The 15,212-nt window shown below is 27.4% G+C and overlaps 4 protein-coding genes across 11 annotated transcripts in view; 3 read left to right on the top strand and 1 right to left on the bottom strand.

Moving 5' to 3' along the window:
• The window catches only part of Slob (Slowpoke binding protein), a 357,719-nt gene that overhangs the window by 271,711 nt on the left and 70,796 nt on the right, over positions 1 to 15,212 (bottom strand). The window lies entirely within an intron of this gene.
• LOC145976155 (uncharacterized) lies at positions 587 to 4,527 on the top strand. The gene is made up of 9 exons (XM_083107131.1): positions 587 to 742; positions 1,061 to 1,180; positions 1,489 to 1,606; positions 1,752 to 2,016; positions 2,091 to 2,201; positions 2,273 to 2,363; positions 3,609 to 3,745; positions 3,987 to 4,119; positions 4,471 to 4,527. The coding sequence occupies exons 1-9, from the start codon at positions 599 to 601 to the stop codon at positions 4,525 to 4,527; spliced, it is 1,176 nt and encodes a 391-aa protein (XP_082963257.1). The 5' UTR covers positions 587 to 598.
• LOC145976154 (uncharacterized) lies at positions 6,044 to 10,676 on the top strand. Its single transcript, XM_083107130.1, has 9 exons — positions 6,044 to 6,202; positions 6,470 to 6,589; positions 6,873 to 6,990; positions 7,375 to 7,636; positions 7,706 to 7,834; positions 7,913 to 8,003; positions 8,831 to 8,964; positions 10,323 to 10,455; positions 10,551 to 10,676. Exons 1-9 carry the CDS (start codon positions 6,059 to 6,061, stop codon positions 10,605 to 10,607), a joined length of 1,188 nt encoding a protein of 395 aa, XP_082963256.1. The 5' UTR covers positions 6,044 to 6,058; the 3' UTR covers positions 10,608 to 10,676.
• Positions 11,731 to 15,058, top strand: LOC145976152 (uncharacterized). Its single transcript, XM_083107127.1, has 9 exons — positions 11,731 to 11,898; positions 12,349 to 12,468; positions 12,608 to 12,725; positions 12,853 to 13,123; positions 13,214 to 13,330; positions 13,401 to 13,491; positions 13,668 to 13,813; positions 14,406 to 14,538; positions 15,005 to 15,058. The coding sequence occupies exons 1-9, from the start codon at positions 11,731 to 11,733 to the stop codon at positions 15,056 to 15,058; spliced, it is 1,218 nt and encodes a 405-aa protein (XP_082963253.1).

The raw sequence follows: 15,212 nt of genomic DNA on the forward strand, positions 1-15,212 counted from the left end.
ATATATCAGTGGAAATAAATATTTATATATATATTTTTTGCAAATGTCATCAGCTACAAAATAAAGAGAGTTATTAGAGAATATAAAATATTAAAGAATACGAGAATTTAAACTATAACATATAAAATAAGTAAAATAACATTCAGAAAAATAAAATGTTTTAATAGGACAAATTTAAACATGCCGACATGTTGATATGATGCACAATTTCTTTTAAGCAAGTATATAGAATGTATCAGATACGATGTTGCGCGCGAAAGATAGAGATTGCGACTGCGCGACTTTTGTGCGAAAGAGTTTTCTCACGAGTGTTTTTCTATGAAAATATCTTCTGTTAAATGCTTGGAATATGAAATTGATTGTTTATTTATGAATTTCTATCTAAGAAAATTTCTCAAATTATGTAATTGCCTAATTTTGCGCATTATTTTATGTAGCCTCTATGTATTATTCAGTATTTCCTATTTATCAAATTAGATAAATTACTATATAATTTACGCTATAAGAAAAAGGCCATGCATGAAGCGATCGATGAATCGAAGAGAGGGTCTTACGTCTACTTTTTTTCCGTCAAATTTCTGTCGACAGTCACGGAAAGATGATCAGTTTCGAGACTCAACATTTTAACATCAACCGAATTCTGTTGCTTATCATTGGTTTGTGGCCTTATCAACGGTCGCCTCTAATTGAACTTCAATTAATTTTACTTCTTGGTACTCTGATATCTTTTATTGTATTTCAGGTATGTCGAAGTTTACATTTTATTTTATTATATTACGAAATCGTATTATATTATCACAAGAGAGAATCAATACATTATTTTAGTTTTATTTCCGGATTAAAATATTATTTGTATTAATTATATTAATATATATAATTATTATATTATAATATAATAATTATATAAATATAATTCTTATATTACAATTATATGAAATTGCTTATTATCTTCCTTGCTAAATTATGTAATAGAATTAACAAAAAATTGAGAATTTATAATCTAATAATATCAAATAATGCAGCTGTTTCAATACAACGAGAATAACATTATTATTTTCAGTTAACAACATTTATAACATCGGAATGTACTTTGGATCTAATCTATAAAGTTTTATCTTCTTCATTCTTTTTTATTTGTCTCGCAATTAAATACAATTCGTTTTGGATTAATGCGGATATTGTAAGCATGTAAATCATTATGTATCACTGATAAATGTATATTTGATGTAATGTACAGACTTCCATATTCGTTAATTTCGACCGATTAAGTTTATTTATTTTTAACATATTGTTTCCTTTCTATTTTTGACCTTATAATGGTATACTAAAGAAATGTAAAAACTAAAATGTAAAATAAAAAAATGTATGTACTAAAATGTAAAATAAAAGAAACTAATATATATATTCGATCGAGCGAGGATATGGAAGCCCAATTATATCATTTTCAAATGTTACAAAGAAAAAGACATAATATTGTTAATATTATAGTTAAAAAGTTCGCTGAAGCAACTTAATGATATATTTAGTGAGATAAAAGACAAAAATGAAATCGCTATCATAAAACAGTATGGAAAGAAAGCTAAGCATATAACAATTGAACTTTTATGTAAGATAATATTTCTCGATTTTTTTATCTTAATTTAATATCTTCTAACATTCAAACAAGTAAAGTGCAATTATGAGAAATTTTAAAAAATTAAGAGATATATTATATGTATTGATTTATGTGATTATTTTGAAACCTTTCTTAGTAATTGGCATGTGCTTTCAATTTATTTTTGTTCTGCTGTATATTTGGCCGTATGTTTGTTACATTATGATGTTCACAAATAAATCTCGATCACATTCTTCGCCATACATTGTGACAGAATATTTTATTGATGAAGAAAAATATTCTTATTTAATTACGGTACATAGACACGCAGCATGTTTAATAGGCATACTGGCAATGGTAGCGACAGGAACTATGCTCATAACATATCTTCAACATACTTGTGCAATGTTTAGTATCGCCTGGTAAGTAAAGAGAGCAAAAATGAACGTAATTTATTAGACAAACAATATAATTATAATAATCAAATTATTTGTAGTTACCGTATCAAGCTGGCATTTGATATCTCACGAAATAGTGATTTAAAAAATGAGCAAAAAAGTTGTAAGGATATAATTCGTGCTGTAAACATTCATAGCAACGCTATAAAGTTCATATTATTATCATATTAATATTAAGCATTTTATGCACATTATAATATATACATTTTTATATTTAAAGGCTAAGCAACTTTTTAATAACCAATTTTGAGGGATCGTTTTTTTTCTTGATAGCGGCTGGCATGGTTTGCCTGAGCTGTAATCTTCTTCGGGTAAATTTTGGAATAAATTTCTGAATAAGCAATGCTCTACGCGTAAAATTATAATTAGTTAACAAAAAATCTCCAAAGATGTAGATAAATAACGAAATAGTTTTCTAGCGATATATTCGCCAAAAATCTACGAAATTAATTGCATGCTTATACTCCCTTAGAAGTATAAATTGAATCTTCATTTGATTTTTGTGTGCTCCCTTTAAAAAAAATTATGCAAAATTCATAATTACGTATTACAGTAGATTGCGACGTTGTCGTATATATATTTTATATCAATTGATGTTTTACAATATACAGGGTGAGCCATTTTAATTAACGCACGCAATTATTTCGGAAACAAAGCATTTTAGAGAAAAATGTTTCAGACAAAAGTTTTATGGTTTCAAGGGGGCCATAAGATGGTATCATTGGTTTGACCTTGAAGAGTTATTTGAAGGTCACATGAAGGTCACCTTCAATTTCTTAAATGGAACCTACTATTTGTCATTGCATATTCTTGTAGCTTATCTCGAGAGCTTTCCAAAACACTATAATTAAGTACTTTTTTGTTAAGTACTTTCTGAGTTATGAGGCTTGAAATAATTTCTTAATTTTACATAAATCGTAAAATATCTTGTAAAATATTCATTTTTCGATTATCTTACCTTAATACTTTTATGTACAAAATAATGAGAGGAATCAATTGGTGTAAAGAAAACACATAGTTGTTTTTAAGAAAAAATATGGAATTGTTAATTGCAAATTACATATTTTTTCTTCAAAACAACTATGTGTTTTTTTTACACCAGTTGATTCCTCTCATTATTTTGTACGTAAAAGTATTAAGGTAAGATAATCGAAAAATGAATATTTTACAAGATATTTTACGGTTTATGTAAAATTAAGAAATTATTTCAAGCCTCATAACTCAAAAAGTACTTAACGAAAAGGTGCTTAATTATAGTGTTTTGGAAAGCTATCGAGATAAGCTACAAGAATATGCAATGACAAATAGTAGGTTCCATTTAAGAAATTGAAGGTGACCTTCATGTGACCTTCAAATAACTCTTCAAGGTCAAACTAATGATACCATCTTATGGCCCCCTCGAAACCAAACAACTTTTGTCTGAAACATTTTTCTCTAAAATGCTTTGTTTCCGAAATAATTGCGTGCGTTAATTAAAATGGCTCACCCTGTATATAAAACAATGTGGTGTGTAAGAAATCAATGAAAGGCACGTAATATGTGCTTATAATTTTCAGATTGCGTCACTTACCGATAACATCGGACAACTTATATTATCTATAATGCTTATAATTATCCTCTATATGTACTTGTTTTTATCCAATTATACTGCACAAGAAATTACAGATCACAATGAATATGTGTTTGCTACAGTGTAAGGAATATTTTAAATTTATATACGAATGTATTTATTTTGCAGATACTTACAATAATAAGTATTAATTAGAGATTTCTGATAAAATTAATATGCTTTAAAGAAATGAATAAATATATATTTGTATGTATACGCATGTGTGTGTGTATATGCGTGTGGGCGCGCGCATGCATGCGTGTAATAAAAAAATTATTTGGAATTTTTATTTAATTAAATTGATTTCAATTTTATTATTTCGTAGATATAATGTCCATTGGTATATGGCTCCAATACGTATACAGAAAATGATACTTTTTTTGCTGCAAAAGGGTACTAAGAGTTTTCATCTGATTCTTGGTGGAATATTTGTAGCGTCCATGCAAAGTGCCGCTTCGGTGAGAGATATATGCAAATATATATCGCGATATATTATATAATTTTTTCAATCACATATAAATAATGAACAAAATAAAAGAAGATACATTTCATTCACTGAACTATATATAAACTGGAATGGGAGAAAACTGCCGTGCTAGGTACATAAGCGAACAGCGAGCTTGAGATAGATAGATTTTCAGGACTAGGTGTCTCGTTCACACGCATCTACGCACATGCGCTCATTTTGGAGAGCAGATTTAAAAAATACGAAGTGAGACATCTAGCCCTGACGAGTATTCTCTCGACTCGCGAAAGGCTATTCAGTTCCCCCATTCCAGTTTATATACAGTTCAGTGATTTCATTACAGTTGACGAGCACTTCCATATCATACTTCACTGTTCTTTATTCTACCCGACATGATTAAAAGTATGATAAAGTAATTACAAATAATATGAAGCCGATTGGACTTGTATCGATTATCTTCGAGATCCAGATGTAGCATGATTATTTCACTCGAAAAAAGAATATAGTCTTTATTTAATAGAAAAAATTATTATTTCATATTAATGTATACATAGAAATTATAAATTTGAACGATTACAATAATGAATAACAAATGTATATTAAAATATCATGTAAATTTGGAAAAAAATTATGTAGAATAAAAGAAGATGATGTTTCTATAATTAATAGCCTTTGTCGATAAAAGCGCAATTAACAAATGCATTTTAATGTTAACGTTATTTAATTGTATTATATATATATTGCTTAGTTATTTCAAGTCCAAGAAAGAGCGGTCTGTAATGATATCGATTAAAATTTATTTTTTTTTAAAAGGTCGCGCTCATTTTGAATATAAAAATGACTTTGTTCAAATTGGCTAAAATTTGAAATATATTGTAATTAATTTGGTAATAAAAAATTTCATAGGCAAAAAGTTTAAAAATCAAAACTATAAATAGGCGATAATTATGCAGATATAGGGAGACACTTCTCTTTCTGATTTCAATAATTTTTGCATATATTATTCTCAACACTCTGAGTAATGTTAAAGGTTTTAAAGTTAGCTCGTTATTTATTAATAAGTTATCAACAAAAATTCTATAATAAACAATATATAATTTTTTTCGAATACCATGTGTATATATATTTGTATATGTATGTGTGTGTGTGTCAAAATTGGTTTATTATCAGATACTCAATATATATACATATATATACATATACTGATACATCGAATGCTATATCTTTAAATATAGACAATTTAAATAGATATATTAATAGAAATGAATGTTTAAATTTAAATTTTTGTAGTTGCAAGCGTCATAAGTTAGAAAATTAAACAAATTTATTTGAAAATATAAAATGTCCAAGAATATAAGAATTTAAACACAGTAAAGCACATAGTATAATAATTTTTCAGTGAGGTATAACACTCTTTGATAATACCAATTTAAACACGTTGATATATGGAATACTGATATATGGAATACAATTTAGGCAAATATATATATATATATATATATATATATATATATATATATATATATATATATAGATTAAAACAGATACGATATCGCGCGCAAGAAGTAAGGATTGCGACTGCGCGATTTTTGTACAAAAGAGTCATAAATATCTTCTCATAAATATCTTTCTGTGAGAAACTAACTTCTGTTAAATTGCTTTCATTATAGAATCGATTGTTAACTTATGAATTTGAACTTAAGAAAATTTCTCAAATTACGTAATTACGTAATTGCCTAATTTTGTACACAATTTTATAGAGTCCCTCTATGCATTATTCAAACTTTCCTTTTTATTGAATTAGATGATTACTGTAAAATTTACCCTATGAGAAAGAAGTCATGCTTCAAGCGATCGATGAATCGGAGAGAGGGGGATTTCGTGTCTGCATTATTTTTTTCCATTAAACTTGTATCATCAGTCATGGAAAGATGATCTGTCTTGAGACTCAACATTTTAACATCAACCGAATGTTGTTGCTTATCGTTGGCTTGTGGCCTTATCAGCGGTCGTTTTTAATTGAACTTCAACTAATTTTATTTTTTGGTATTCTGATAACTTTTATCGTATTTCAGGTATATCAACGTATATATTGTATTTTATATATTACGAAATCGTATTATAATGAAAGAGAATTAATGTATTATTTTAATTTTAATTTCGTATATTCCATAATTATTATATTTTGTCATAATTTTTATGTTCTAATTATATAAAAATTTTTAATCGTGTATTTCTTGTAAATTATTATATGTAGCAATTAACGAAAAATTATGAATTAAAAAATTAGTAATGGAATACTGTAATTTGTTCAATACGATGAATAATATTATTATTTACAGTTAACAACATTTATAACATCAGAATGCACTTTGGACATTATCAGTAAAGTTTTATCTTCTTCATCCTTTTTTATTTGTCTATTAATTAACTACAATTTATTTTGGATTAACGCCGATATAGTAAGCGTATAAACTATCATGCATCATTGATAAATACATCTTCGAACGCAATATACATATATATGGGCTTCCGTATTCGTTACTCTCGATCAACAAAGTTTATTTTTTCTTAACATATTGTTTTATTTCTATATTTGATTATCATAATGTAGATGTAGATTAAAAGAAAATATTTACTAGACAAACTAATTTGAATCTGATGAAGTAAGAATACGAAAGCCCAATTACAATCTTTTAGAAAGTTACAAACAAAAATGGCAGTACAATATTATTAACATGACAGTTAAGGAGTATGCTAAAACAACTTCAAGAAGTATGTAATGAGATAAAAGACAAAAATGAAATCGCTATCATCGAAAAGTATGAAAGCCAAGCTAAACGTATAACGATTGGACTTATACGTAAGATATGTGACATTTCTTGTGTGTGTGTTTGTGTGTGTGTTTGTGTGTGTTTGTGTGTGTGTGTGTGTGTGTTTGTTTGTTTGTTTGTTTGTTTGTTTGTTTGTTTGTTTGTTTGTGTGTGTGTGTGTGTGTGTGTGTGTGTGTGTGTGTGTGTGTGTGTGTGTGTGTGTGTGTGTGTGTGTGTGTGTGTGTGTGTGTGAGAGAGAGAGAGAGAGAGAGAGAGAGAGAGAGAGAGAGAGAGAGAGAGAGACCTTCCTTATATTTTAATTTAATATATTTTTACATTCAAATAAATAAATTGCAATTGAAATAAGAAATTTTTATACATTAAGGAATATTAATATCTATTGATTTATATGATTATTTTGAAATTTTTCTTAGTACTTGTAATATGCTTTCAATTCATTTTTATTCTGCTGTATATTTGGCCATATATTCGTCACATTATGATCCTCAATAATTCTCGATCACATTCGTCGCCCCATATTATAACAGAATATTTTATTGATCAAGAAAAATATTCCTGTTTAATTATGCTACATAGACACATAGCATGTTGCATAGGCACACTGGCAATGTTAGCGACAGGAACTATGCTTATAACATATGCTCAACATATCTACGCAATGTTTAGTATTGCCTGGTAAGTAACAATAACAAAAATGTGTATAACAATTTAAATGGTATTTTTAAATAAGCAATATAATTATAGCAATAATGTTATTTACAGTTACCGTATCAAACTAACAATTGATATCTCACATGAAAATAATTCCAAAAATGACCAAAAAAGTTATAAAGACATAATTCATGCTATAAACATTCATCGCAACGCTATAAAGTTTGTATTATTATAATGACGTTGGTATTATATTAATAACAAGTATTTAATACACATAATACTTTTTCATGTTTAAAGGCTTTCCAATATTTTAACATCCAATTTTCAGGGATCGTTTCTTTTCTTGATAGCAGCTGGTACAATTTCTGCGAGCTGTAATCTTTTTCGGGTAAATTTTGTGTGCAATTTCCTGAACGAGAAGTATGCCATTTCATAATTTAAAATTAGTCAATAATACACTCCAAAGATCAGGAGAAATAATAATATATTTTATTAATTATTAATTAAAAATTGACGAGTAAGAGCTAAAACGCGGTAATTGGAGCTCATGGAGGAAGAAAAAAAACATCTTTCTTTTAGCTATTAGTACGTTTTAAAATATTCATTATTTAATACACGCATTAAACACGAATCATTTTTTGATCCATCTTCAGCTTAACATTAATATTATATATCATTGTCTAATATTCTCTTTAATGCCTAATATTAATGTCACACTGAAGATGGATAAAAAAAGTGAATCAAACATTTAATGCATGTATGGTAACGAATATTTTGAAATATATTAGTAATTAAAAGAAAAAAAATATTTTTTCCTTCTTTCTCTATCTCTTGCGCTCCAATTACCTTGTCTCTTACTTGCCAATTTTTAATTAATTTTGTAATTATTATTATTATTTGAGTCAATTTTTTAATTTAATAATAAAATAGTTTTTTAGTAATATTTCGATTAGAAATGAAATTTATTGCATATTTATGTTTTCTTACAAATAAACTATATCTACGCTTATTATCCAGATAAATGCATTCTTCTTAGAAAATTATGCAAAGCCTCGTAATTATATAAACTACATAGTAAATAACGATATACTACTCAATATGAATTTTATTATTTATTTTGATATTTAATCTATTGACATATCTTAAAATATGCATAGGATGGTGTGATGCGTAAAAAGCAGATAATATGCGTAACATGTGATTTATAATTTTCAGTTTATGTCATTTATCAGCGTGGAACAACTTTTACTACCTTTACTTTTTTTAAATTTTGTTTACCTATATTCATTTATATCCAATTATATGGCACAACAAATTACAGACCACAATGAGTATGTATTTGCTGCAGTGTAAGGAAAATTTCAATTTTATATATGAATTGTTTCTTAAAATATTTATGTTTATATATTTCGAACGGTGTTAGTTTAGTTTTCATTTCTAGATGTTGACATTTATTTAATTAAACTGAAAAGTGTTCTGAACACATCATGACCCAAATAGGTGATTATTACTGGACACTCTGTATACGAGGGTGGGGTGATAAGTTTCCGGCCTGATAAAGAAAAAAACAGTTTTTCTTATTTTTTTTTATTTTATTTTTCAACATAATCTTTACAAAGACTAATACATTTTTCATAACGGTGCTCTAATGCAGTGATACCAACTTTATAGTGCGATTCGTCGAGTTCCTCAAAATACCCATTTACAGCGTTAATGACTTCCTCGTTGCTCTTAAATTTTTTTCCATCAACGAATTAAAGTTCGAATTGCTTCCCCAACCGTCTTATTCGCCAGATTTAGCACCCAGCGACTATCATCTATTCCCTAATCTCAAAACATGGCTCGGTGGAAAAAAATTTAAGAGCAACGAGGAAATCATTAATGCTGTAAATGGGTATTTTGGGAGCTCGACGAATCGCATTATAAAGTTGATACTCACTGCCTTAGAGCACCGTTATGAAAAATGTATTAGTCTTTGTGGAGATTATGTTGAAAAATAAAATTAAAAAAAATCCAAAAAACTGTTTTTTTCTTTATCAGGCCGGAAACTTATCATCCCACCCTCGTAGTATAGAAAAGAGGTTATTTGTAATATTTCAAATAAAAATAGTTGTATTCAATGCAAAATAAAATTGTGTCATTGGCTAATACAGTATCTCTATTCATTTTTTATATTGTATTTTTATTAATACTTTTTTATAAGAAAAGATGATAGAAAATCTTATTCGTTGCAAGCGCTATTGAATTTTATGACGAGTTCGGAACACTTCTCGGTTCAATCTTTTGTGACCGAATTAATTTTTATTTCCTTTATTACTGTAATAACTGTTATTACTGTAATAACTGTTATTTCGAAAATGCATACTAAATGAACTAGTATTTTTAGTTTTCCCCTATTTTTTATAGTTTGACTGCCGTCCCAGTGAACTCGGGGAGCAAAATTGTATAGGTGGGACATATGTATATATCCCACTGGTCACGAAAGAGTTAAATAACTGCCAACGTTTAAAAAAAAATAAGCCAAACTAACATTAGGAATATACCTATTATAAATCAAAATTGTCGACTTCTGATAAAGTTAATATTCTTTGGAAAAAAGGAAATAATTATGCATGTGTATGTGTTTATATATGCGTGTGTAAAAGAGATTAGCTACTATACTAAACTATATACCTAATTAAAATATTTTCAATTCATTATTTCGTAGATATAATGTTCGTTGGTACATGGCTCCAATACGTATACAGAAAATGATACTTTTTTTGCTGCAAAAGGGTACTAAAAGTTTTCATCTGAGTCTTGGTGGAATATTTGTAGCGTCGATACAAACTTTTGCTTCGGTGAGAGATGTATGAAAATATATCGCGACGTATTATAATTTTTTTAATCATATATAAATAGTGAACAAAATAAAATATGATGCGTTTCATTACAGTTGACGAGCACTTCCATATCATACTTTACAGTTCTTTATTCTACCATGCATGATTAAAAGGATGATAAAATAATTAGAAATTATATCAAACCGATTGGACTATCAATTATCTTCGAGATTTAGGAGTAGTATAATTATAACACTCGAACAAAATAGCTATTGAATAAAAAAAAATTATTATTATATTTTAATGTATAGATGTAGAAATTAAATTGAACGATAACAATAGTGAATTTAATATAAATGTGTAGAAAAATATAATAGAATTTTAGAAAAATTATATAGAAAGAAAAAAGACAATGTTTTTATAATTAGTATCCTTTGTTGGTAAAAGCGCAATTATGGAATATATTTTATTTTTAATATTATTTATAATTATTATATTATCTAATTATTATCCAGAAGAGAGCAATTTTTTTTATAATAATAAATATAATATAAAATTTATGAATATAAATTTATAAATATTAAATTTATAAAATTTTTTATAAATATAAATATAATATAAAATTTATAATAATAAATTAAACTACATATTTTCTGAGTGTGAAGAGAGAAATGAAGACACAATATTATTAATAAACTATTTAGAACGAGATAATATTTCTTTCCTTCTCTCCCTCTCAACTATTTTATAAACAAATGCTTGGCTAACCAGTAAGTAGAAATATTAAAATGTTTATAAGCGCAAATGTGTATAAAATAATATAATTTCTTTAATAAAATTTTTATATTTACCAATGTGAAATGATAATTAATACGTCAATATTTTAAATGAAATGATTGGTATATTTTTCTGCATTATAAAGATGACTGTATCTGACGAGTAGACGGACTAGAATAAAGTATATTAAAATATATCGCTGCATAAAATGTCGAATACGCATGTGCGGTTTATTAAGAGAAACTTTTTCATGAAATGATCCTCCATGGGAAATAAACATGTGTCATATTTCCGCCGGCATCGAAATCGATTCCTTAATTATATCGTAAGGGAAGGTGTACATTTTCAAATGTTTCGGTCTCACGGGGATAATACATATTGCACTGCATTTACCTTAAATATAGAGCAATTTGCAATTTGAGCAATTTATGAGTAAAATGAACCCTATAGCATAAATTCTCTCAATTGAATAGAAAGAAGGGAATAAACGAACCAGTTATATTTTTACATTATCAAATGCATCTCGATGCTCGCGGAAAGATGATCTGCATTGACTGTTTACATATCAGCCTTAATCGAATGCTGCTACTCGCAGTCGGTCTATGGCCTTATCAACAATCGAAACTCGTTCGATTTCAATTAATCCTGCTTTTTGCTATTTTGACGTCCTTCATTATATTTCAGGTACGTTATCATTTCTAATTACATCGCTATAAATAAATTAGTTTATTTAACTATTAGTTTATTAGTTTTATTTGTTGCAACTGTTCTCATCTTGCATTTGAATATAATCATACCATAATATATGTTTTTTATATAATATAAATAATTTTAAAAAATATAAATAATTTAAAAAACTATAAATTTTTTAATTCTTAATTGTAATCCTTAATTTTTAACTTATACTTGTATATGGGGAATTTTTTATTAAATTATACATATATATAAATATATATATATATTTGAGAACGATATTTACCATCTAGAACATATATTTTCCTAATTGCATAATAAAATAATAATATAAAATTTATAAATAAAATATAATAATATTTATAAATAAAATATAATTGAATATTAAATTATTAAAAATTATTAAAAATTATTAAAAATTATTAAATTATTATTTTTCAGTTTACAGCATTTTTGACATCAAAATGTACTCCTGATCTTATCATTAACGTGTTATCTTCTGCATTATTTTATATCATGTTTCTTATTAAGTACAGTTTTTTTCATATTAATATTGAAGTTGTAAGTAAATCTTACATTACATATCGTATTCGTGCGTGTAAACAGATAAACAATTAGAAGAAAAATTTTTATATAAAAATAATATGAATATACATCTTTTTCTCAAATTTTATAACGAAATATTGTATAAATACGACAGGCGAAGTATTTGTTGGAGCAATTGCAGAATATCTATAACGAGTTAACGGACAAGAATGAAATTAGAATTATAAAAAAGTACGGCATTTACGCAAAACGTTACACGGCTGGTTTAATACGTAAGACAGTTGCTTTTGGCTTTCATTTCAATGTTAAATGTTTTATGTTTTATTTAAAAGAAATTAGTACATCTTTGCAGTAAACCTTCTGACCTAGTGTGTATATTGATTTTAAAACGTTCTGTAGTGGTTGTCATATTCTCTGCACCCGGTCTAATTTTGTATCCATTCTGGCCGTATTTTTTCAACATCCTATTATCTATAAACGTGTCTCGATCACATCTCCCGTTGAAAAAGATGTTTGTCACCGAGTATTTTGTCGATCAGAAAAAATACTTCTATTTGATTTTGTTGCACGCAAACGCGGCTCTATACATAGGAGTATTTACAATACTAGCGATAGGAACGATATTTATAGTCTATCAACAGCATGCCTGCGGAATGTTTCGAATCGCCAGGTAAGAAGATAAAATACGGAAACTCCGAATTTTTTTTAAAATCGGGAAATTTGGAGGAATTATATAATTATGATAAAAAATGGCTTGCAGTTATCGTATCGAGCAAGCAATGGCGATCGATATTTCACGGAAAGGCAACCTGCGAAACAGGAATTTGATTTACAAGGAATTGATTCGCGCCGTGGATATGCATCGCGAAGCCATGAGGTGAGTATGCAATGGATAATACGTGTAGAACTACGAATAATGCTCTTTTCTCTCTTTTTCTCTCTCGTAGATTTTCGGACTCTGCGGTATCCAAATTTAAAGTAATGTATTCTCTTATGATATTAGTTGGGGTGATTAGCGGAAGTTTAAATTTCTTTCGAGTAAGTTTTATTTTTACCCTGAAATGCATCTGCAAACTTTATCATAGGTTCAATTACTCTCAAGTTTTTTAATTATTATTAAATCTTCACCAATCACTTCTCTGTCGAATTGAAAATTCTATTACAAATTAACGATCAGTTCATAACATAAGATTGTAATTGCACTCGCGCTTTAGATTTTTCAGGCGCTGTCATTCGGATATGATGCTGAGGAACTTCTGTTACCGTTAATATCCGTGTCTACTTATTTATCGATCATATTTGTAGGCAACTATATCGCGCAAGAAATTATGGATCACAATAATGATGTGTTTATTTCTGCGTAAGGAAAATATACATATTTACCATGCATAAATCGTACGCGTATTTATTTTGCGAGTTGTAAAGGAATAAACGAATCATGATTATTATAATTCAAAGAAAGGAAATAATGAATGTAGTGTATGTGTGTAATAATGATAAAAATAATTGTTAGGTTTCTCTAATCATTAATTTGTGTCAATACAAATAAATTTGAATTTCAGGATTAATAGGAACCAAATGTGAGATTATAATCGAAAAATTAATTTTTCTCTAAAACTCATGATGTGCACATGTCATGAACTCTTCTTGGCTTATTGTGAATATATCTCAATTCGAGACTTTTAGCAAACCCCTGTTTACTGCCTGTAGAAAGGTATTCCCTTAAAGGTGTAAAGAGAGAGGTTTATTAAAAATCTCGAATAAAGACATATATATTCACACTTGACATATGAACCAAGACAAATTCATGCCTTGTGTACATTTAGTTTTAAAGAAAAATTAATTGACGCATTATCATCCTTCATTTGGCTTCTATTAGCTGTGAAATTCAAATTTCTGTTTTCACATATAAAGCTATTTAATCTCACGATCATTAATTTGTCATCATTTAGATATAATATTCAGTGGTATGCAGCTTCCGTAAACGTACAGAAGATGATACTATTTCTATTGCAAAGAAGTACCAAGGTTTTCAATATAAATATTGCTGGGTTGTTTGTGGGTTCATTGGAAGGTGCAGCTACGGTAAGAGATGTGTAACAGATAAAATGTGTTTGATATGAGTATATACATTCAGTTATTTTTTGAAGTAATGGAGTTAAAACAGAGATTTGTATGGCATTTTACAATAAATTTGGTTGTAAGGTATTTTATAATAAATTCGATAAAATGTGCAACAAAGTGACATATTTAATTGTCGTTTATAAAATATTATTATTGTTGCTTTAGATATAAACGCAAAAATAAGATATCTTCAATAAAAAAATGATTATTAGTCTTTATTTAAAACTTTTAAAACTTTTAAATTTCCTTATTATTATCATTATGTAAATTTTCTGAAACAATTTAACTTTTATTCGAAACATTTTTTTATTTTATTATTATATAAAATAGTAACTGAATGTATACGCTTAGACCAAATACTAGTAACTCGGAAAAGTAAAATATGTTTAACTTTAAGTAAAACGAGAAAATGTACATCTCATTACAGTTGTTGAGTACCATAATGTCATACTTCACCGTACTTTACTCTACGCGGATGTAACACAAAGTGTGTCAATTAATTTAGTTTAGTCGAATAATAATAGTGGAAATAGTTATTTAATTAACACAAATGATATTAATTATTATCAACACAACGGCTTAATTGACCGATGAATAACAGTGTAATAGATGTTACTAAGGAAATAGGAAAGCAT

This window comes from Camponotus vicinus, unplaced genomic scaffold, assembly GCF_025532165.1.
Source record: "Camponotus vicinus isolate PSW18456_S1 unplaced genomic scaffold, iyCamVici1.0 SCAF_8, whole genome shotgun sequence".
NCBI lineage: Eukaryota > Metazoa > Arthropoda > Insecta > Hymenoptera > Formicidae > Camponotus > Camponotus vicinus.